This window comes from Diceros bicornis, chromosome 24 (assembly GCF_020826845.1).
Source record: "Diceros bicornis minor isolate mBicDic1 chromosome 24, mDicBic1.mat.cur, whole genome shotgun sequence".
Taxonomy (NCBI): domain Eukaryota; kingdom Metazoa; phylum Chordata; class Mammalia; order Perissodactyla; family Rhinocerotidae; genus Diceros; species Diceros bicornis.
In genome coordinates this window covers 10392948-10418257 of record NC_080763.1, presented here as the reverse complement: position 1 = coordinate 10418257, position 25310 = coordinate 10392948, and the positions used below count along the sequence as shown (strand labels likewise).

At 34.7% G+C, this 25310-nt stretch overlaps 1 protein-coding gene across 2 annotated transcripts in view; it reads right to left on the bottom strand.

Moving 5' to 3' along the window:
* MNAT1 (MNAT1 component of CDK activating kinase) overlaps positions 1–25310 on the bottom strand; it is a 175769-nt gene that overhangs the window by 101080 nt on the left and 49379 nt on the right. For both annotated transcript variants that reach the window (XM_058567060.1, XM_058567061.1), the window contains exons 3-6: positions 24332–24405; positions 14890–14993; positions 8351–8491; positions 3328–3453 (exon numbers count right to left, since the gene is read on the bottom strand). In XM_058567060.1, coding sequence (XP_058423043.1) covers positions 3328–3453; positions 8351–8491; positions 14890–14993; positions 24332–24405 — 445 coding nt within the window. The remainder of the gene's footprint in view (positions 1–3327; positions 3454–8350; positions 8492–14889; positions 14994–24331; positions 24406–25310) is intronic.

Sequence of the window (25310 nt, the reverse complement as noted above, 5' to 3'; positions counted from 1 at the left end):
AAAAGACTACACACTGTATGATTCCACTTACATGACATTCTGGAAAAGCCAAAACAACAGGAACAAAGAAGAGATAGATCACTAGCTGCCAGGGGTGTTTCAGGTGCAGAGCTGACTATAACAGGGTAGCACAAGGGAATTTTGAGGCATGACAGAACTGCTCTATGATTGTGGTAGTAGACATGCCACTCTGCATTTGTCAAGACCCTGTACATTACAAAGAATGACTTTTACTATATGTGAATTAAAAAATAAAATTGAAAAAACTTTAAAATAAAGCACTATGGTCACAGCATACCACAGATTTACAGAAGTATCAAAACGACAAATTTTTCATGAAATTTCCGCAAATTCAAGAATCCTAAAAATATGTATTCCTAATTACACCATGTAAAGAAATCATAATGTAATTCATTTATTTAACTATAATAATAACAATAAACATTACTGGTAACATTATGGTTGCACTTTGTTTAGCATTTTTATATACAATTTAATCCTCCAAACAACCATATAAAGCTAAAATTATTATCTCAAATTTCCTCAACTCTCCAATGAGAAAGCAAACTCAGAAAGAGCAAAGTCATATCTTACCCGTGGATACACATCTACTAAATGGTGAAGTTAGGGTTTAATCCCATTGTATCTGAGTCTTTCCATGACCATTTTCTTTCCTCTATACTATCTTAAAGAGTATAGCCTCTTAATTCAAAAGCTTTGGTAATTCCTTAATGAGTAGCGTTTTTCTTTACATTATTTGAAATGGTACTACTTCCTACATTTTTAAGTTTAAAACTGATCATCAATATTTTGTATTATTCAGATACCCACATACCCATAATCATACAAAATGAAGTTAAAATATGCAGCCTCTGCCCTCAAGATGTTTATAATCTAGTAGCCAGCACACATATGACAAACAAGGTAGGCAATCTTAAAACTCAAAAAAAGATAGCAGAATGGGCAGTTGGGGAGAGAAACATGGGTAGCGTGAGTATCTTATAATAACAAAATAATTCTAATTTCTTCCTCCCGTCCCTTGTATTATCATTGTCATTCTTTTCATTTATATATAAACATGCATGTGTGTGTGTATACACACACACAACGTCGAATACTGTGTTGCTATTATTCTAAACAGTTATCTGTTAGATCAATTGAGAACTTCTTCAAAAAGAAAAATAAAAGTTTTTATTTTATCTTTAGTTATTTCTTCTCTGATGCTCTTCCTTTACGTAGATCTGAGTTTCTGAACTATATCATTTTCCTTGTCTCTAGAGAACTCCTTTTAACACTTCTTACAGGGAAGATCTACTGCAAAAAATTCCCTCAATTTTTGTGTGTCTGATAATTTTTATTTCTCCTCTTTTAAAGGATAATTTTCCAGGGTACATTATTCTAGGCTGGTGGCTTTTTTCTCTCAACACCTTAAATATTTCATCCACTCTCTTCTTGCTTGCCTGATTTCTGAGAAGAAGCCAGATATAATTCTTATCTTTGCTCCTCTATAGGTATGGTGTTTTCTTCCCTCTGGTTTCTTTAGGATTTTTTCTTTATCTTCAATTTTCTGTAATTTGAAAATGAGATGCCCAGGTGTAGTCTTTTTTGGCATTTATCCTACTTGGTGTTCTCTGAGCTTCCTGGATCTTTGGTTTGGTGTCTGATGTTAATTTGGGGAAAATTCTCTGTTGTTATTGTTTCAAATATTTCTTCTGTTCCTTTCTCTCTTTCTTTTCCTTCTGGTATTCCCATTGCACACATATTACACCTTTTGTAGTTGTCCCATAGTCCTTGGATATTCTGTTCTGTTTCTTTTTACCCCTAGTTTCTCTTTGGTTTTCAGCTTTCAAGAATTCTGTTGATATATCCTCTTGCTCAAAGATTCTTTTCTCAGCCATGTCCAGTCTACTTATGAGCCCATCAAAGGCATTCTTCATTTCTGTTACAGTGGGTTTTTTCTCTAGTATTTCTTTTTGGTTCTTTCTTAGAATTTCCATCTCTCTGCTTACATTGCCCATCTGTTCTTGCATGTTGTCTACTGTATCCATTTGCACCCTTCGCATATTAATCATAGTTGTCTTAAATCCCCAGTTTGATAATTCTAACAACCCTGACACATCTGAGCCTGGCTCTGATGCTTGCTCTGTCTCTTCCAACTGTGTTTTATGCCTTTTAGTAATTCTTGTAATTTTTTCTTGGTAGCCAGGCGTGATGCACTGGGTAAATGAACTGCTATAAATAGGTCTTGAGTAATGTGGTGGCAAGGTGTGGGGGGCAAGGGAGCGGAGCATTTTACAGTCTTATGATTAGGTCTCAGTCTTTTAGAGAGCCTGTGCTTCTAGACTGTGAACTTCACACATGCTTCTCAGTCCATCTCCCTCCCCTTAAGTGGGGCAGGATGGCTAGAGTGGGCTGAAGTTGTCTATTTCCCTTTTCCCACATGGAAGGCTTGAGTGGCTGGAGTTGGGTATTTCCCTTCCCTCACCTCAGTTAGGCTCTGATAAAACTCCAGCAAGTTAGGGTCTGGTAAAACAGTTTCTCCTGAGGGCAGGCCTTGTTAAGAAGAACAGAATGCTATGGCATATTTCAAAATGGTTCCTTTTCCCCTGCCGCTGCCAGAAGCACAAGGAGATTTTTCTCTGATATTCACTGAGAGAACCTGGTAGAGATGCAAAAGGTAAAACTCACAAAAATGTGGGGGCCCTCCAATGACTGGTTCCCTCTGGAGATTTTAATTCTCAGAGTTGTCCACACTGAGCCTCCAGCAATCTGTCAATTACAATTCAGGCTTCCCTACACCAGCACTGGTTCCTGGCAAGGTTGCTGCTCTGGTTAAGTTGTGATTCTCCATATTCTCTGTCAGTCTCTCCACCTTTAAGGGCAGTGGTTTGCCTTGTGACCTCTCTTCACTTATGGATCTAAGAAAAGTTGTTGATTTTTCAGTGTGTTCAGCTTTTTACTTGTTGTTAGGATGGAGTAGCAAATTCCAACCTTCTTACATGCCATACCAGAAACTGGAGGTCTGCATTTTCTTTTAAGCAACATTTTTTTCCTATACTACAAGCTTAAAAATTTATGTAGAATAAGAAAACACATACCAACTCAATATCATATACAACAAAATTGTGTTGTGTATTTTGGAAATTATTTATTACTCTTCACTTTCCTCTTACCATATGCAAAGTCATATTTCTAGACATCTAGCCTAGATCAGACACTGTTCTTAAACATCCGAACCTTTCAGTTCCTCTCTAGAAATCAATATAAAAATAAGAAACGTAATCCTTGAAATATATCTTTCAAACAAGTAGTTAAAATACAGCTTACCATTTTGATACCTGTGGAAAACGTCACTGGTTTTACAGGTTTAGTTTTCTCAAGTGGCATTTCCAATTGGGTAGATCTGTCTTTATGCTGAGCCAAAAGGAGAGCAACAGGGAGATCAGAACTCTCCTATAAGAAAAGTTAAAGTGCAAAATGAAAGTTAAAAAGGAAAAATTAAAGAGCAACAAGGCTTTTATTTTAAATTATGCATTTCCATAGGCATTTGATGTCAACTTAAATATTCACTTTATGGAGAACACGTTACAAAAAATTTTAACATTCCATAATAAGAAAAGGCTGTTTTTGACTCATAAATCAAAATAACTTGCAAAAAAGTATTTTTATAAAATCCACATTAAAGACAATATAATAAGGTCTTATTTCATCTAGTAAAGCCAACCACATTTATTAAAATAAAAAAATAAGAAGCTAATCACAAAAAGAGTAGTACAAAGTACTATAACTTAGATCAGATGTTTATCTAAGACACATTCTTTTTACCAGTTTCAGAACAGTTTGAAATTGTTTCCCATTAGATTCCACCTGAGGCCGTTTGGAAATGATTCTTGTTCTGTTTTGCACAATGGAATGATTGTTAAGTACAACTAAAAGTATATTTATTTTCTCCTTTACTTATTTTTAGAAATTAAGTCTAAATTTTTTTAATTAACAAAATGATAGTAAACATTTTTAATGTCTTATACTAATACTAAATCAGGGCCACTATTTACCCAAATCTGCACACACACATATTAATAACACAAACAAATTACTAGTTCTTATATGTAGACAATTGTTATTTAATCCTATTTAATATGAAGTCTTCTTACATGTTTCAAGTGCAGTAAAGCTAAGGTCTAAACTAAATGATAACCAGACTTCTTCCTTTCTGAGTTGTCAGTTAAATAAGAACATAGAAACATATGCAGAGGGAGGCCAGGAGAGAAGGAGTTCATACACACATACACACACACACACACAAACGCGCACACACACACACACACAGTACTTTCTATATCTAGAAACAAATACTAAGGTACACATTTCTATCTCCTATACCAAGGTTATCTATGAAAACAAACATATTCTTCAAATGGCCTACTGATTTTTAAAATAGTAACTACCCAGAATTTAATCCTGAAAAGACTATATTAACATTTCTTTTTTTTTTTTGGTGAGGAAGACCAGCCCTGAGCTAACATCCAATGCCAATCCTCCTCTTTTTGCTGAGGAAGATTGGCCCTGGGCTAACATCTATGCCCATGTTCCTCTACTTTATGTGGGACGCCGCCACAGCATGGCTTGACAAGCAGCGCGTCAGTGTGCACCCTGGATTTGAACTTTCAAACCCTGGGCTGCCGAAGCGGAGTGCGCACACTTAACCACTGCACCACCAGGCCGGCCCCTATATTAACATTTCACAATATGAAAGTAAACATATAGCAGAATCTAATTTTCTTTCCAAATCTAATAACTTATTAATATTTTTTAGGCACAAAAGTGGCTAATTAATATATTTAAAGGAATTGTTTTAAGGTTATAGTATAGAAGTCATTCAAATAACAAGCAATTTATTTCAACAGAACTGTCCTAGAACAAATTTGTACTTCAAAACTTTGTAATAGAAGTGCATTGCAAGAGCAATGTTAGAAAGATTAAAACTTTTAAGAGTAAATGGAAGAACACAAACTTTATTTATAAAATACAACCTTATTAAGGAGCAAAATTCTTGTGACTTGGCTTTAGCAATAATGAAGGAGAATGAACGAAATATACTATAAGAATATACTTGAATACCTTTCATATTCTACACAAAGCTTTACTAATGCATTAGCAACAGAATTTCTGTGAATTCCTGCAGCTATTCTAGATTGCCATTAAGAATTTTATAATAAAATATAAAATTAAAGGATATTTTAAATGGGCTATGGCCCAAAATATCTTTTAAAAGCTATTACTATCTTTGCATATGTAAAGACTAACAGAAAAATAAATTTCCTTGGCTAAAAAGTTAAAGCATTGCTTCCCAATTTATACTCTAAGTGAATTCACACGCTCTTCCATACCTCGTATTTATTCTAAAAAGTAAAAGGTCTTACATAAAAGCGAGACAATGTGTTCACTTCAAAAAAGGTTGCTAATCAATACTTTGGGTTGTTTTAACCCTGGTTTCACTTTCACATAAAAGGACCTGAATATTAAAATGTCTTGGTAAAACAGCTGAAATTTAATAAAAACAAACATTGTAGGAATCTAAAACTAATTGTGATACTAAATCATACAATTTACTTCAAATCTGCGTTATTCCACTTTAGCACTCAAAACTTTGGAGCCTGAAAATCTTTGTAAATGTTAAACTAGAACTAAGCAGGAGCTCTAACAACAATAAAAAATCTAGAGAGTAAAATAAACCATGGGAAACATACATGCTCTCGGGAATACATAAAATGCAGATTCAGCCTTTCAAGTTATTTCAGTCTTCTTAGCTTTCCATTTAACCTTGAAAGGTTAACTAACCTACATTAATTGCCTGAAGGTACACTGTTTAATATTTAAAGAAATTTTAATAAGAGTGCCTGTAATACTCATTAAAATCTTTATAATGACCATTTTTAAAAGATTATTTTAAGTGATTTTAAGCAAGCCATCTGGCAAACAATATTTCTAATAAAAATCAGCTACTGCGTTTGACAACAATATTAGCCCATACAAAATTTAAGACATAAGCTGAAGAGAATTTTCTAACAGGAATATAAAAAGATTTAATAAGTCAAGACCTGTTTAAAAATCTTTTTCCAAACTTCTAAAAAATTAATTTACAGTTAGGATTAAATAAATAGACTTTTTAGGCAACATTAGGGTAAATTCTAAGCCATAAACATTAAGACCATTAACATTAAAATCCTGTCTCATACAGTATAATGTAATGCCAATACTTTTTACAAGGTTAAAAAGTGACTTTTAGCACAAGGACCAAACCCAAAAACAGGAGAAAAAAATTCTAATAAGAAGTACTTGTTGCCTAAATTAGATCCAGAAAATAATTCTAAGATTTAAGCTTCTAAACATATTTACAAATGCCAATGCTATCTTTTTTATAAAATCAAACACATGAACATACATAGACAAAGAAATACAATGTATTCTTTTACCTACTTAATAAGTATTCTAGAGAATAAAGGGAAATTTACGAATTTTTTCAATTAGTCAAGAAGGACTAAATGTTTATGTTAACATTTTAACAAAAAAAATTTTTAACAAATATTCAAAAACTAAAGCAACAAAGAATTTTTAAAAATAAATTTTAAAATGGAGACCATAAATTGAAACTGCATTGGTATTCTAAACCAATCTGCTATAATTAATTGTTCTAATGAATACAGTAAATTGCTAAGGATTATTTAACCACCATGTTACGATCTAAACAGTGACGAAAGTATGTGCAGTAATGACTTGCAGGTGAAGAAAACAGGAAGGGGGGGCAGTCTCACAAAAACCAATACTAACTCCAGGTTATACACGATGTACAACACTGGAAGTTTCACATCTTACTTCATGCCCCACTGAATTAAAGGGGAGCTTCATGCCAAGAGCAGCTCAATGAGGCAGCAAAACTTAGTATTTTGAGGACTAAAAGAATATGCAAGAATAATTACTATGCAAAGCTAGCTAACCTCAAAATAAAATCTAAAAATTCTTTGTATTATATGGAACATTTTTAAAATGTTTTCATCTTAAGTTAAAAAGTTTCATCATAAATGTTTCATTTTATATCTAAGTTCTATATTTGGAATTAATTAATTGTATGGAGGAGAAGCATTACTAAAGAAAAATGTGTTCCTCTTTGTATAAAATGATAAGAAAAAGAACATTTAATAAAATAATTATAACATCAATATTTACTAATTCATCCTTTAAGGTTTTTAATTTCTCACAAAATATATGCCTACAAAAAATATAAAACACAACACGTGTCATTTCAACTGTTACAGTCATAACTGCCACTGAATAGTTTCAAGAAAAATTAATGGAAGTTGCTAAGGAAAACACCATGTTCTATTTTATATGCCGCTGTCCTCATTTTTAGAACCAAATTTACTTTTCACTCATACAAAGCAGACAGGGTGTATGATAAGCATTTTCTATCTAAACCTCATTAATGCCCTTACCCTTACTTTTCCTTTACTTTGTCACCTACTTCTTTTTCACCTACTTCTAATTTAAGTAATCTTGCTTTCTCTTTTTCTTCCTGGTTAGCTGGCTTTTGGGCAAAAGCACAGTAGAAAAATAGAAACATATTTACCTGATCATAGAATAATATATTACAGCATACCAACTAGATCAAGAAGTAGTGTGTTAACACCACATGGAAATCAGTTATGTGATCAGGAAGGGAAAGGGAAGAATGCAAAAAGACTTTCCTGAAGAGGACAATTTTCTAGTTGTGAGTTCATCAATATCACACCGGGTTATGAGCATCAAATAATATACTGTCAAATCTATGAAACATTTCATAAACCTTAGTTATTATTACTGCTGTTATCTAACAGTGTTGACTACTTGGGGAGCTAATTGCTGGAAAACACCAATAACTTGCAAAACACTGCCATTTCTTTCAGATATATTCTTTTTCATGCAAAAATATGGAACACAGTTCTCACGGAGTAACCAGAGTCACTATAAACTTCAGCATGGAGCTGAAACACTTGAAAATGAGCTAGTTATTAGAAAATCAGTATTAATCAGGAGAAAAATGCTTTGAAAACAATGTGTTTTCAATAAGCCTAGAAACATATAAACAATCTATTAATAGTACACTGGCTTATGTCAGTTATAATATTACTCTCTCGTCTGAAAAGAAAATGTATATTGACATGAGTTCTTTAAAAAATAAAGGAATAGAAGTTGAATACACTAGCACAAACTATAGAAATGCCATTTAAATGTTACTATCCAGCATAATAAATAGGAAAGGTAAACCCTGAAAACTAATGATTTTTTAATCACAATTAGCATTAATACGTACCAGTTCATCTAAAAAGGCCTGCTTATTCTTCCTTTTCAGAATCTGCTGTAGTTGTTCTTCTTTTTGTATAAATAGTCTTCTTTGTTCACTTTCCTGTCTTTCTATCTCCAAAGCTTCTTCCAATTCCTCCTGTTCCCGAGTCTAAAATGGAAACATTTATATATGGCATGGAATAAACTTAGTAAACAAAATCAACCCTATCTCACATTCCGATACTTTCTTTTTGGAAGCATAAAACACACTAGTCACTTACTGTTTAATAGTGCAGCAATTCCACTTTGAAGGAACTAGAATCCATATTATACCATGTGGACATGCTACTATTGAAGAGAAAGACATCTAGCACTAAATAGCTAAAGCAAGTACACTGAGCCCAGCTGTAGAGCTGTAGAAACTGTGCTCAATAATGGGTTTATTTATTTATAATTACTACAGAAAGTTTCTAGTCATTCCTTTTAGGCGGTTTAATAAGGAAAACAAAATTAAAAACCCAACAACAACAACAAACAGACAATCTCTACACAGAACTATTGATTGAAATACTCCATTTAAAAGACTGCCTTATTTAACAGAAACAATTTCCAGAACATATAAGATGATGAGAAGTTATCACAGTACTTAGCTTCTTTTTCCCAAGCTAAAATAAGTTTGATGACGTTCGAGTTCCAAATAGCATTCATTTAAGGTAAGTTTTGAAAAACTGAAGTTATTTTCTAACACAAGCATTTAAATTTCAAGAGTCCTCTTTGTGGACTGAAAAATTCAAAATTCAAAGCTAATAACAGATACAATGAACTACAGGTCTACTCATTCCCCTTTTATGAAGTTCCTCAGAAATATTAAATGCTTTCAGGCTCTGAAATTTATTCCAACTCTAACTCATACGTAAAAGCAATGTTATATCTAATCTTTGCTCTTTAAGTCTTACGAATGAGTAATAGAGTAAAATCTGAATGGCTTTATTTTAAAATCTTGACTCTTGCCCTTGAAAATGTTGTAGTACTTTTTTTTTTTAATTCAACAGAACATTGAGAATTTATGGCACTTCAAGGTGAATACAGAATGGGGGAGAGAGTATAATAGGTTTGAGGATCACTAGCATAATGTATGAATGAACAGATACCTCAGAGAAAAGTATATTTTTTCCATAAAATAATATTTAAAACCCTCTGTTAGATTTTTTTCAACTCACACATTAGATAAACCCCCCAAAAACCCAAGTTCTCATACAAAAATGTTTCACTTACAATTCAAACTCAGTATATCCAAATTAAGTTTAGCATCTCGTCTCCCAAAGCTGATCATCCTTTTATATTCCTTATTTCTGCTAACCTATACCTACATCTCAATTAACTCAAGCTGAAACCTCAAAGTCATCCTTGTTTACTCCCTCTCCCCTCCTCATTCCCCTTAAATTAAATTAGTTGCTAAGTCCTATTAGCATCTCTACCTATAAGTTTACAAACTTTTCCTCTTCTATTACCGAGGTTGATACTCCGACTCAGGCCCCCAGTGGAGAAGAGAATTCAAACTTGATCCAAAATGATTAGCAAGAATAAATGTCAAAACTTATGGGCTGAGATATGAGGGTGGAAAAGTGAACTACTTGATTGGAGGCCCATAAGCAGAAAAGGATGAGCCTAAAACAGTGACATATAAGCAATTAAGTATGACAAGTGTGAGAGAGGTATACAGAGACTACAGCGGAGACAGAACTGACAGAGTGGTAAATTCTCCTTGCAATGATGGAGGGCAGGTAGTCAGAAAAGACTTCATACAGAGTGTTGTAGGGTTGAATGTATACCCCAAAAATATACGTTGAAGTCTTAATCCCTGGTACGTGTAAATGTGACCTTATCTGGAAATAGGGTCTTTGCAGATGTATGTAATCAAGTTAAGATGAGGTCATACTGGAAATTTAGGCACAGACACACAGGGGAGAAGGCCATGTGAAGACAGAGGCAGAAATCGGAGTGGTGCCAAAGGTTGCCGGCAACCATCAGAAAACAGAAAAAGCAAGGAAAGATTCTTCCCTAGAGCTTTCACAGACAGCATGGCCCTGAGGACACCTTGATTTCAGATTTCCGACTTCTAGCCTCCAGAACCGTAAGAGAATAAATTTCTGTTGTTATAAGCCAGCCCTAGGAAACTACAACATGGAGTTGAGCTAAGACTTCAAACAGTAGGTATTTATCCCCTTTGGAGAGTGTAACAGCCATTTAAGCAGAGAAAACAAAGGTACAAAGACATGAATCAAGCTGGAATGCTTGGTATGACCAAGTCATGATGTATGGGGGGGGAGCTCTAGATAAAGCTGAACAGGCAAGCAGAGGGCAGATCATGGAGGGTCTATCATAACATACTAAGGGAATTTGTGCCACACTAAGGCAACTGGGAAGCCATTAAGAAAATTTGAGGGATGAGTTTAGAAAGATGACTAGACACAGTGAAGTATACAGATCATGTGGTTTAAGACTGAAAACAAGACGACTAGTTAGAAGAATATTTCAACAACCCAGATAAGAAATGATGAGAGCCCTAAATAAGGTAATAATAGAATTAGAGGAGGAACCAAGTTTGAAAAATGATAAGGAGAGGCTATCAACAGTACATCAAGACTGTCCAGATAAGGCTTGAACACTTGGAGAAAGAACATAGGAGAAACAGGTGTGACAGTGAAGATTTAAAAGTTAGTGCTGGAATGCTGAATTACAAGTGCCTATAATACATCCAGAAAAAATGTATTAATAGATATATAATATATCTACCTTATAGATATATGGATATATTGTATAATATAATTCTAGGAGCTCAGGAGAAAAACAATGGGCTATAGAAATATTTGAAAGTAATCAGCGTAAAGAGGTAAGTCATAAACAGAAGCACTGAGAGGAACCTGTACTTAAAAGACAGGAAAGAAAGATATGCCTCTTAAGAGGATGAAAGAGGAAGGAGAGAGCAGCAGGATGAGGAGGAGAATGGAGTGGCCCCACAAAAGTTAAGGAAGTTTCAACATCAAGAGAGAAGCCTGCACTAAACACTCCTACAAGCCAAATGAGATTCAGACAATAAAGAGTCTATTGGCTTTGGCAGTGAGGAACTGGTAGCCTCAACGTTCTCAATGAAATAGAATATAGGAGTATTTTGTACACAGCAGGCCTCAGTAAATATTGATTGGCTAGCTAGCTGATTGAATAACTGGGAAAATAACCATCATTAAAAATCAAACATTGAGGGAACAATGAAGAAGGTATTGGACTGAGAGAAGAGAAGCTGGTTAAAAGACTAAATGTCTCTGTGTTCTTCCTAACAGCATTACCTGACCCAATCAACCTCCCTTGCCTTCGATTCCCATTTCTTTTTCGTGTGTGTGTGAGGAAGACCAGCCCTGAGCTAACATTCAATGCCAATCCTCCTCTTTTTGCCGAGGAAGTTTGGCCCTGGGCTAACATCCATGCCCATTTTCCTCCACTTTATATGGGATGCTGCCAGCATGGCTTGACAAGTGGTGCATCTGTGCGCGCCCAGGATCCGAACCTAAGAACCGGGGGCCACCACAGCGGAGTGCGCGCACTTAACCGCCGCGCCACCAGGCTGGCCCTATCAATTCCCATTTCTAATCCATCAGCAGGACTTGCTATTTTAAACTCAAAATATTTCCCTAATTCATCCCTACAGCTCCATTCCTTGTTTAAGTCACCTCTGAACTCACCTACATGACTGCAATAACCTCCCATTAGTCTAATAAGCATAATACCTTATTATCACCCTGCTTAAAACCCTTCAATGACTATCATCAACAGCCAGGTTTTTATAACATTATTCTAAGGAATTCTGAGAATTCCTAATAAGATGCCTTAAGGTACACTACAGAAGAGACTGAGCAGGTGAGAATCCAGCCTATCTCTCCTCCCATTATCACTTCAACCAAAGTATTATGAGCAAGCTTTCATTTGAAGGTAGAATTCACCTGCTAAAACATAAAAACAACTGGTCTAAAATACCGTATGATTTCACTCATACGTGGAAGATAAACAAACACATACATACAGAGAATAGATTGGTGGTTGCCAGAGGGGAAGGAGGGTGGGGTGAGGACAAAAGTGGTAAAGGGGCACATGTGTATGGTGATGGATGGCAACTAGACTTTTGAAGGTGAACACAATGTAGTCCACACCGAAGTAAAAATATAATGATATACACCTGAAATTTACATAATGTTTTAAACCAATGTTACCTCAATTGAAAAGAAAAAAAAAAAACTGGTCTATATAAGCCCAAACTACTTTTCACAATACATAAGGTCACCCTAGGCCTTTTCTACTTCTCCAATTTCAACTCTCTCTATTGAACTTTGGCAATATAGAACTACTTACAACTCTCACAACCTTCCATGACTATCCATGCCTTCTTGCCTTTGCTCATGATTTTCTTCTGCCTAGAATGTTCGTGTGCAGCCTCCCAAGCCCCATCTCTGTCCAGTCTTCACCTTGGTAACTTCTGCTTGTCCTTCAAGGCTCCATTTAGGCATTATCTTGCCTAAAATGCCTTTCCCAATCTTCCTAGGATGGATTAGGTATCTCTCCTCTGTACTCCCATAGTAATAAGCACATAGTACTTTCCATGTGTTTATGACATTGTACTGAAATTATCTGGTCCCTAGAGAAACAGGGTTCTTATTCATCTTTGTATATCATATGCTTATGTAGCAGATGTTCAACAAATGTTTATTGAACTGAATTTTTTTTTCTAAATTGATAGACATTCTACACAGCAATCTGCTGCTCACGAGAATCCAGAAAACTGAAAACAAAAATTAAGCTAATCTTCACTGAGACTCTTTTTCAAGATTAGATCACCTTTATTCAGTTTCTCCATGACTTACTGATAGATGTTAGGTGCCAACTCCATGAAACAAATAAGATCTCCTCAGTAGACACCTCAGTAACAGTTTCTCTATGTCAGAAATGGGTCATTTGATGTGTGATAATCATCTAAAAGATTGCTTTTCTCTTTTTTTCTTTGATACAATTCTGATGTTTTTTGGAACAGTGAGACTTCAACATTCACAGAGACATTAAAGGCAAGTTGCTAACTCAGGTTAGTAAAAAGACATCAGCCATGTAAGTTAATCCATGCTCCATGGACCATTTGAGGGCTGTACCCAATACCACAGTTACTGATATATGTTAACTAGCACCATCTTAAAAATGTGTCCTATGTCTGTATGTTTATGCCAACACCAAATATGCAGGTAAGTATCACCAACAGGTATAATGCTCTGCACAGAATGATCAATTAATAAATGATAATGAATTAGTGACCAAAATACTTAGTTATAACATATCCAGGTGTTCAACATTAATATAAAGAATAAAAGCAGTCCAAATCATCTCACTGTAACAGGAATGAAATAAAGTATTTGTTTTATTCAGTAATCTATCATTATAAAGTTTTCAGATAATCAGAAATTCCTACTTTAAAATAATATAACCAGCCTAAAATTAGATTATTCTTTCATTGCAGCTCAGTATTATTTCCTAGCTTAAAACTATGAATGAAAAACACACTCACTTGAAAGGAACAACCTTCCCTTATTGAGTTTAATAGGGCTAATGCAACAAGTTACCTAGGCATACCTATTTTGCATGTATTTTCTGATGTACTCAGGGAAGGCTACTGGGCAAAGACAGTAATTTATGGCACACTGATGCTCCCAGAAATGAGACACTTTTCTAAGGAAGCCAGGCGGGGTATGAATAGAATGAGAATATAGTGTCAATTCCTTGACAGCTTTATGGCAGGAAAGAAGTGCCTAAATGAAACACTCTAAGACTATAAGGAGGAAGTCCTTCTAAACACAAGATGAAAATACAAGCTATGTGATCCAAATATACTTGTATCATTTTTACCAATGATTACAAATTCCTGGTAAAGTACCTCAAAAATGGTTACGTCTGCTTTCCCCCAAAACTAGAAAGCCATGTTGTACTAAAGAAATGATAGCTGGGGGCCAGCCCCGTGGCATAGAGGTTAAGTGCATGCACCTCGTTGCTGGCGGCCCTGGTTCAGATCCCGGGCGCGGACCAATGCACCGCTTGTCAGGCCATGCTGTGGCAGTGTCCCATATAAAGTAGAGGAAGATGGGCACAGATGTTAGCCCAGGGCCAGTCTTCCTCAGCAAAAAGAGGAGGATTAGCATGGATGTCAGCTCAGTGCTGATCTTCCTCACAAAACAAAAAAGAAATTAAAAAAAAAAAGAAATGATAGCTAAATTGTGTAAGTTAGACAATTAAATCTCTGCATGCATACAATTCTTTTTCCTCTATAGAGCACATTTTAATAATGCCAACAAAGTTGATTTTGCTACAGTAACGTGTGCCTCCTACCTATATGCCTATATACATATATTAGTATTTCTGGCCTAAATTTCAGCAAAATTCTTTGCAAATATTACCAGTTTTAGAAGACAGCTTTTTAAAAGATCATGTGGAAGCATTTGTTTCTAATACAAAAGAAGAAAATACTTAGCAACCAACCAGCTTTAACTTATTTTTCTGAATGACATCTTTGTTTTCCTTTTGGTATATCTCCATCTTCTTTTTGGTGTTGTCCAAATCCACATTGTTGGTCAAGTTGAAAACTGCATCAGAAAGGAAACAATGACATGAAATACAGTTTTAACATAAATCTTGCATAAATAATAAAAACCAAATATTCATCACAGTGACTTCTTAATTCATCAGGTTGTCATTCCTTACAGCTCTATTTGTGTCCTTTGACCTACTACCTATTTAGAGACTAACTCTAGTTCAGCAGCTGTTTTCTGAGACAAATATAAGGAAAGACTATCAGACCATCACACCGAATATCTATATCTGAATCACCCCAGAAAACCTAAGAAACATGCTTGCCATAATCACGTTCGATTTTATATTTACAGCCCTCACTCTAACTTTAAAAGCATATAAAATATTGCTTAAATTTTTTAAAGAAAAAGAGTAAGTCTGGGATCTACTAAACTGGTCAGAATCAATACTGAAAAGAATCTGTGCTCCAGAAACATTAAAATTATCCAAAAGAATAAAAAATATCATATACTTGTATAATTTATATCAAACAAAAACAGGTTTTATTCACATTCCAATGGTCTCCATCATGACTAGATATAAGCTTGAATTATTTCCCACATAGTCTACATTTGGAAAAGTATGAAATAGATAAGAGTTGAAACTTAACACGGAAGATAAAGGATAAACCGGCACCTAAACTTACGACTGAAATAATTTCATAAGAGAAGCCACTGAGACATGTTCAGATAGGTGATAAATTTTCAGTGAGTCAGCACTGTCTTTTTATAATTCCAACTCAAAATAATTTGAATTATAAATGCCTTACTCCCTTCTAAGTTTACATTTACAAATCAAAAGGTTGGTATAATACTCCAGGAAAAAAAAAAAAACTTTTGGTATATATAAATTCTTATTATAAAGTACTGCCCCTCTACCTACCCCACCCCTTACAGTGTTTGCATCAGCCTGTCTAAAGAAGGATCCATATCATTAAGACTCTCCTGTTGCCTATCAATTCAGATGTTCCTTGGTTTCCCATGTAATCTTTCACCATCCATTATGAGCCCTTCCACCCCTTCTCCGATTATTTATCACTGCTTCCTGCTGCTTGTCCTATAAACAAGTTTGATCCACCCTAAATAACCTGGCTCTACTCCATGTTTCTACAGATTGCTTCCCCATCTCACTCCTTCCTTTAACTAACAACCCTCTCAAATAGTTCCTAGACTTTCAGATAATAGAGGCCTATAGAGTTGAAAAGTAATATTGGAGGCCCAACATACGGTTACCTGTTTTGTTAAGTAAGGCCTTCAAACATACTCAAAAGACCAATCTGATCCATAATTTCATTTTTATCTCCTCAAAAGGCCAAGTTACTTCAGAACATCAATTTACCATAATCATTGTTGAAAATCCAGGCTCATAAAGATATTTAGAAAAAATGGAAGTAATCCTCAATTCTATTACATGCAATTTTAAACCTCTGGGAGAAATGAGAGAAAATGAGAAACAATAGCCCTCTAGCTACTTCTCCAGATTTTTTACCACAAAGTAGAAAAGAAAATAGTAGTGATCATAAATCAGGGAATCTGGCTAGGATGCAACACAGGGCATTCTCCATAAATCAAACTCTGGCCCCGACACAAAACAGTCAGAGAAGGAGCCTCCAAACTAGCAATGGCCCTCAGAAAGGCAAACTGTGATCCACTAGTTAATATGGTCTGATTCCACTATCTTTGCCAACCATTCACAGCTTACTCCTTATACTTAACAGCCCATCGGCTGAGCCACCAAATCCAATAATCTTTCACAACCTCCACCATCCTCAACATCTATGCCCACTTAACAATGCTGATCACTTTTCCCTCAAATACTTCCTTCTCTTGACCAATTTATTAATATATTCTCCTGATCTTTCTCCTACTACTTCAACTACTCATTCTTGTTTCCATCTCTGACTCTTCTTGGTCTCTAAGTAATCTGTATGATTCTGGCTTTTGCCCTTTTTTCTCCCCCTGTGTTCCTTGATCAATCTCATCACTTCCCATACTTTCAACCAAATAAATGCCAGGAAAAGCTGATACTATCTCAAAGCGCATTTTAGAAATTATCTCCATATTTGGTACATATGAATATCTACCACATAATCATCTCCTAATTTGCTCCTTCTTGTAAATTCTTTATCTGTTAATGATATGACTATCATGCTAAGACACCAAGATTTAACACCTCATTTCATCTGGCCCACTCTCCTTTGCATTCCTACTCTACTACCAAAATCTCTTTAAAACTGCCCTTATTCTCAATGTACCCTGCCAACACGCCAAGCTGGGATTTTATTTCTCCCTGGATAATTTATAATAATCTCTGACTAAACTTCCTATCTCCAGAATTTCTGCATCTTACCCTATACCCTAACCCCATCCATAATATACAATGCTGCCAGACTAATATTTCTGAAGCATATCTCAAATCACCTTCCACCTCCACCATCCTATAGTCCTCTCTCAGCCCCTCTGGCTTCTTCCCTTTTACTAGGAAAAAATCAAACACTTGTAGAATTTAGAACCCTACACAATCTGGCTATAACTACTTTTATCTCCCCTGAATATAGACATCTCCTGAAACTAGACAGCTCTGCATTTTCTAAATGTCCCTCAAACTTTCTGCTCCAGTTCCTTTGATCATACCATTCCGTCAAGAAGCAAGAGAAAGAGATTGAGCAATTCCAACCAGAGTGGATTTCCCTCATTTGTTTCCTTGAAGTGATCTTCTCAAAATTTTGATTGAAGAATACACTCCACAGAGAGAGCGAGCGAGAGTGCGTGTGCGTGTGTGTGTGTATGTAATATACATAAACATCAAACATCTATGAAATACAAATGATGGGCACTATGTCCAGCATTTGACCTAATTACATCACTTAATCCTCCTAATAACCTTATGAGCTAGGTACTACTATTATTCACACTGTACAGATAAGGTTTAAAGATATTACATAACTATGTCCAAGGCATACAACTAGTAAATTATAACTAGGATTTTAACCTAAGCTATCTGATTGCAAAGCCTGAACTTTCAACTACAATGCTAGTTGTATTGCTTCTCTCAATGCCTAAAAACCACTGCTAGCCCAGACTGGCTATTTCTCTGCATCTGTACAGGCCCCACACTTTCCTATCTCCATACCTGTGATCAAAGTACTCCCAGAGGGCCCATCCTAGTACCAACTTCAACCCAGAACACTGTGGCTATCCATACATGGCCCACCTTTCTATACCCAGCTTAATTACCAGCTCTTCCTTATAACTCACTTTGCAAGTACAATCTCTCCATCCCTGAATGCCCACAATACATTACCTAATATGATTCTGGTGGCACTTATCTACTTTCTACCCTGTATAATTATTTTCAATGTACATATCTATTTGACCTAATAGAGTGTTCCCTGAGGGCAGATTCTAGGTCTGATTCATCTTTATAACTCCCAGCACTTAAACAAAAAATTGCCACTATACACCCATTAGAACGGCCAAAATCCAATACACTGACAACACCAAATGCTGACAAGGATGTAGAACAACAGGAACTCTCATTCAGTTTGAGTTTCTTACAAAACTAAACTTACCAGACAATCCAGCAACTGCACTCCTTGGTATTTATCCAAAGGAGTTGAAAACTATGTCCACACAAAAACCTGCATACAGAGGTTTATAGCAGCTTTATTCATAATTGCCAAAACACGGAAGCAACCAAGATGTCCTTCTGTAGGTGAATGGATAAACAAACTGTGGTACATCCAGACAACAGAATATTATTCAGCACTAAAAGAAATGAGCTATCAAACCATGAAAAGATATGGAGGAACCTTAAATGCATTTACAAAGTGAAAGAAACCAATCTGAGAAGGCTACATGCTGTATGATTCCAACTATATGACACTCTGGAAAAGGCAAAACTATGGAGACAGTAAAAAGATCAGTGGTTGCCAGGGGTTAGGAGAGAAGGAGGGACAAACAGGCAGAATACAAAGGATTTTTAGGGCGGTGAAACTATTCTGTATGATACTATAATGGTGGATACATGCCATTATACATTTGTCCAAACCTATAGAACATAAAACCCCGAAAGTAGACCCTAATGCAAGCTATGAAATTTGGGCAATAATGACAATGTAGATTCATCAATTACAACAAATTTACCACTCTGGCTGGGTATGTTGATAGTGGGGGAGTCTGTGCACGTGTGGTGCAAGGGGTATATGGAAACTCTCTGTACTTACCACTTAATTTTGCTGTGAATCTAAAACTGCCTTAAAAAATAAAGTCTATTAAAAAAAAAAAAAGGAACTTCTCATCTGGTAAGAGCTCAAGAAATACTTGTTGAATTTTTGGGAGAGAAAAATAAATAAATGCTAACATTCATAATTATCTTTATAATTATAGATTAATTAAAATGACCTTTATAATTACAGAATTGAATTATACAGAATGGCAAAGTAAGCAGACACAAAACTACAGGAAAAATTAATCTTTGTTTCTTATGGTACAAATCTACTGAGAAGAAAAGGTAATCAAATTGATATCCTATGGTGCACTCTACTAGAATGTTTAGAGCAGTTTAAGGAAAAAAATCACAGTTTATCAGCAAGCTAGACAATGCACTACTGATTTAAACTTTCCATTAAATAGAACTCAGAAATAGGTAAAGTTAAGTTCTAAGTGAAATTTATTGGTTTATATACAATTTCTTTCTTTTAAGCTTGTTAAAAACTTTATGATAAATTCCAATGAAACTAAAATAACCAACTTTTATTTCATTTTTTAATTTAGAAAGCAAAGGTAATAGTAATATAATAGACACAAATCTTAATACAAATCTCTTCCTTTTTTTTTAAATTACTATTTTAAAAACTTTTTAGATAAAGTAAATCTCATTCATGCCACAATGAATCAGGTTGGTATAATAGCCTTGGAGAAAAAGAAATAGAAGATAATTTTCTATAACAATCATTTGGCCCTTTATCTGGTTACTGGTTTAGCTCTGATGTTGACCTGCCTTTAGTCAAGTATTAAAAGTCAACAAAAAACCAATTGTATTTTCTGAAAGATTTAATGTTATTTAATGTACAATTTTGAAGTCTTTTAGACATCCAGAATTTATAATTAAAGCCCTTAGGACTTTCTCACCCTTTTAAAATAAGCACACCCTGAACCAAAAGAATAATCTGTTTATTATGAAACTAAGAACAAACCTTTGAGATAATCCCTGGGGCCAAAAGGAACAAGAATTTTTATGTTTAGATTATTATAACCACAGAAAAGAGCCTATTGTTAATGCTATAAGAAAGTTCATCTTCATGTGTGCCCCTCCTATTGTAATTTTTTATGCCCATTATTCAAAATTCTAATATTTTTAAATTTTTATATTTGTCATGTTCAAAGGATTCATAATGAAATCTATATAACAAAATGACCAATCCTCAATTTATAAATCCTCAAACACTGACTCCTTAGCATCCTACCAACTCTATTCCTCTCACTCTAGGCCGAAGCATCTCTAAAATATAAGATTGAGTTCAAACTTCTTTAAAATCCTTCAAAATATGGCCCCAGCCTACTTTTTTTCTCTCATCTCCCACTGTTTCTCCAATCAGCACCCCATGACTAGACTCACACTACTAACTAGTCTTTGAGATTATAGAGCACTTTCATGGGCTCTGAAAGTCAGAAAAACTTATATTCAAAATCTGGCTCCATTATTTACTAGCAAAGTTACCTTGAGGACAATATTTAAGCTCTCTGTGCCTCTTCTCTATATGGAAAATAGGGATAAAAATGCCTCTCTCTAAGAGAGTTGTGAAAAGTATATGAGATAATGTGAGTACAGCTCAGTCTGGCACTTAGCGGGTACCCACTAAATTAACATTTTATACTTTTGATTAACAATTGGCAGAGATAGCCAATATAGATATCACAAATATCTAACTAATCATCTTTAAAAGCATAAATAAAACACAAAGTAAATAGCTACTGAAACAAGATTTTAAAAAGAAGTTTTATTTATACCATAATAATCAGAACGACACACAACTGAGTGGAGGAGCCACACCCTAACAAAACTTAAAAGGGCTAAAAGGTGTCTTGCCCTCATTTTTACACTCTCTACCCCAAAAAATGAAACAACAAAAAATACTGCCTGTTCTCCAACTTTTATTTTCTTGATTAACACCACATAACTGCTCAAGGTCAGAATATTTTAATTCATCCTTACCTGCTCTTTCTACCTCATTTCCTACATCAAATTACTCACTTGAATATTCTCTCTCTAAAATATCCCCTTTACCTATGCCCCTACCCGTACCCTCCCCCACCCCCCCAACTATCTACTCCAAACCCTTGTTATTTCTCATCCAAATTGCTGTAATGGCCCCTTAAAATGGTTTTCCAGCCTCAATTATCTCCTGTCAATATTCCACATTGCTACCACACTTTCCCGTTGGCTCACTATTGGCCATAGAATAAAATCTTATCTTGACAGCCTAGCTTACAAAGCCCCCATTAACTCAGGTCCCGTCTGTTTTTCAAGCCTCATTTCTAGTCATTCCCCATGTTCCATCTACCTATAACAGACTACTTGCTAATTCTCCAACATGTTCAACACACTTGTATCTCTGTGACTTCGTCTTTTGCTACCAATGTTCTTCCATTCTCTTTCTACCTGGTAAACTCCCATCCATCTGTTAAGATCAACGTGATCTCTTCTCTGAACTTCAGCAAACTATACCTCTATTTTCTAATGCTGAATTAATTGTTTTGTTATATCTGTATTCTCATAACACTTTATAAATAAATGCCTATACTACTCTCACATTATAGTTATTAGTTTACATAAATATCTCCCCCTTTAGAGTCTGAACTTATTGAAGGCAAAGATCATATATCACCAGCAAGTAAAGCAGTTCACTTAGAACAATTAATATTTGCTGAATTGAGCTGAAGTTTAGAAAATAAACTCTAAGTCTGTGAGGCTAGGTCCCAAACTTCATCAATATTTTCAAATACAACAGAACTGCTCTTTATCCAACATGATCAGGATTAGTGGCTGATTACTCAGAAGAGTCTGTTAAAGAAGGAAAACACACATACACACTCCTTAAACACTTTATTTTAACTTAAAACATATACAGTAAATGTACAGTCATTCTCTAACGTAATGACCTACAGCCAAGGTCTAATCTTTAATTGGAGTTCTGTTTCTTTCTTGTATAAACCATATCTGCCATCTATGTTTTTAGTTTCTGCTCTTTTAAAGTAGACCAAGAACTTGAGAAGCAGAATCCTTCTAGAGTTTTGCAATTTTTTCCCAACCTTATAGACTACTTCAATTACATGATAACAATAACAAGCACAACTGACATAAGAAGGTTGGTTACCAATGCAACCAAGTCTTGGTATATAACTGAACTAAGAAGTACAGTGGTGTACTTGAGGACATCTTCTAACTGACAGGATTCATCACGCATTCATTATGCTTTAGGCATCAGTTAGTACATTTTATGGAAGGACTGGGAAATGTCAGTTACTCCAATGAGTCAATTAAGTGGAGGCTGATTAAGAGGGTATCAACATACTACAACTTAAGATAGTCCTTCATGAATATACATAACAGCAGAATCACTTTCAAATTAAATGCTCTGAGCCACAGTTTCCTTACCTGGTAAAGAAAGGATTATATATTGTATAGACCTAATATCCAGACCTGCTCTTACCTGTCAATCCCAGCTCCCAATTCGGGACATGAACTTGGTCTTACCTACGGGTCCCCAGTTGTTCATATCTTCAAATTAATTCATCTCATAGCAAAAAATATATATTTTTAAAAATCATGGCTCAACCAGAACTTTGTTCCAGAATCAACAACCCCACTTCCCCACCTTCTTTGTCCATCAGTTTCTTTTAATTATCCTGCCTGCCTGCTTGGACTTGTGACCATGTATTCAACTTGCTCTGTTGATATCACTGATCTCCTTTCCTTTTATTGCCAGAAGAGATTTTTGACTAATCATATTGCCTTTAGAATAAATGTAAGCTGGGTTTCCTCCTGCTTGCTATCCAACTGCTTGTCCTATACTTAATATCTATGTATAACCAGATTTCTACATACTTCATACCCGCCCAGTTCTTATAGATTTCTTTTTGGCTTACCTTCTCAGTCTATATTCCTAACATTTCTACTTTGCCTTGGCATTTCCAATTCTACCATCTTTTCAGCTAAAGTCCACAGCCATTTGTGGTTGCTAAGATTATATACAAAATGCAATGAACACAATTAGAATGTAAAAGCAATGGCTCCAAGGCACTAAAAGACCTCAGAAAAAGCCTAAATTACATTCTGTATGTGCTATTTGCTATGACAGAGAGGGAGTAGAACAAATGAACTTAGGTATTTCAGAAGAGTTGAAATAAAAAGACTTTCTGGATTTTTCTCAGCTAAGAAAGAAATTAAAGGAATCAGAATACTCCATTCCTCAGGAATTCGAATTTTCTAAAAGTTTACCATATATAAACCTTCTAAAAACTGATCAATTTTATTATAATCATACTTTAAATAAGAAATAATGTGAGTATAGCTTGGCTATCAGGTTTGAGAGAAGAATAAAAAGATGACTGTTTAATTCCCTTAGTCTCATTCTAATTTTCACAGTCTAATTTTTGTATCATTTCCAAACCCGTATTGAGTAAGAATAATTATGGCAACTCCAAAAAACAACAATTTTTTAATTGATGTATAACAACTTCTAGACTTTAAAATCTTATTTAAGAAAACAGAAACTAATACTTTCTTTTGATGACAGCATCCTTTTTGACTAATCACAATAGAAAGAAAAAGCACTAAGATTATTCTAACCTCTGAGGCTACAACAACACTGAGTAATAGAATGCCACTTCAATGGTCAACTGCTTCAAAGCGTTTTCAAACTACTGTATGCACAGAAGCATAAATGATGATAAATGACATATGGTTTTAGTCATCATGGAAATTTTCCAGTTAATGGAAATCCTATATTTAAAAAATCTGGATATTCTTTCCTTTTTTTTACTCAAATACATTATCAACATACAGATGATATATACAGATACAGCTTTCCTTCCCAGCTATAAAGTGGTAATACCTCTATTCATCATATTTTTCCTAAAACAATATGTTTATTATTTAAGTATGTCCTTTACTTAAGTATGCCTTTCATTTAACAAACATGATTCAAGTGCAACAGAAAGTAATGAGGTAAACATCAGCCATCACAATAAAACTTGCTAGAGATTTTTATGTGAGATGCTCTTCTAGGCATCTAAAAGATAAAAGCACACAAGCTAGCACACCAAAAGTACAAGTAGTAAAAACATACCAATTTCTTCCACTTCTTCCAGGAAATCATTATATTCTCTTAGACTAGGAAAGTCTTCTTCTCTTTTATTGTATCTTCAAGAGAAGAAAAAAGTCAACATATTATGTATCACTTGCTTTCAATATTATCTAACTGGTTTGTTTGTTCTTACCTAATTCATACATGATACATAGAAAAGGACTGCTTACTGCTTAAAACACTGTTTTCTTCACACCAGGTTTGTACTAGACCGAGAATGTTGTTCTTAAATTCTTATGACTACAGAGAAGGAGTAGAATCAGGAGAAAATGGTACAATATGTAAAATCCTTCTAAGACTTAAGGAAAAGAAAAAGAAATTAGGACCCTGAAGGAATGGGAAATGAGCTAAATAAGATCTATCTGACATTGTTTAATTCTTATAAATACATTCACTAATTTCCAGAAAGCTAAAAATTAATTCAAAAGAGATTTTCTTATTTTTCATGACAGTTATAGTCTAAAGAAAGCTAGATTAGGAAAATCTGTAAATATTGTAATGTACCTGTGAAGAATTAGAAAACCAGAGAGATTAATAATAAAAGATAAAAATCTAAGAAAGACTATCTCCCAGAAGTAATCCAAATAATAAAAGAGCAGCTTGGGACATTGACAAAGTAACACCGGTTAAGTACCTAGAAAGATGCTGCTAACAGCAAGGTTGCAATGACCAAGGTTGAAATTTATACTACCAAATAATAATAACAAATAAAACATATATATTAATTCTTTAAACTTCAAAAACAATAAAGTGGCTTATAACAAAAGGACAGATAAAATGAAACCCAAAACTATTAACAAAGAGTAAAAACTAAATTATAAATGAAAAAGATAGAATATTAACAATAAATATACATGTACACACACACATAGAGATAATTATCAAAATAAATTATAGCTAACACATGATTTTCTCTAATAGCCTTCAAATCTCAACCTAAATGTTACCTCCTCAGGCCTGA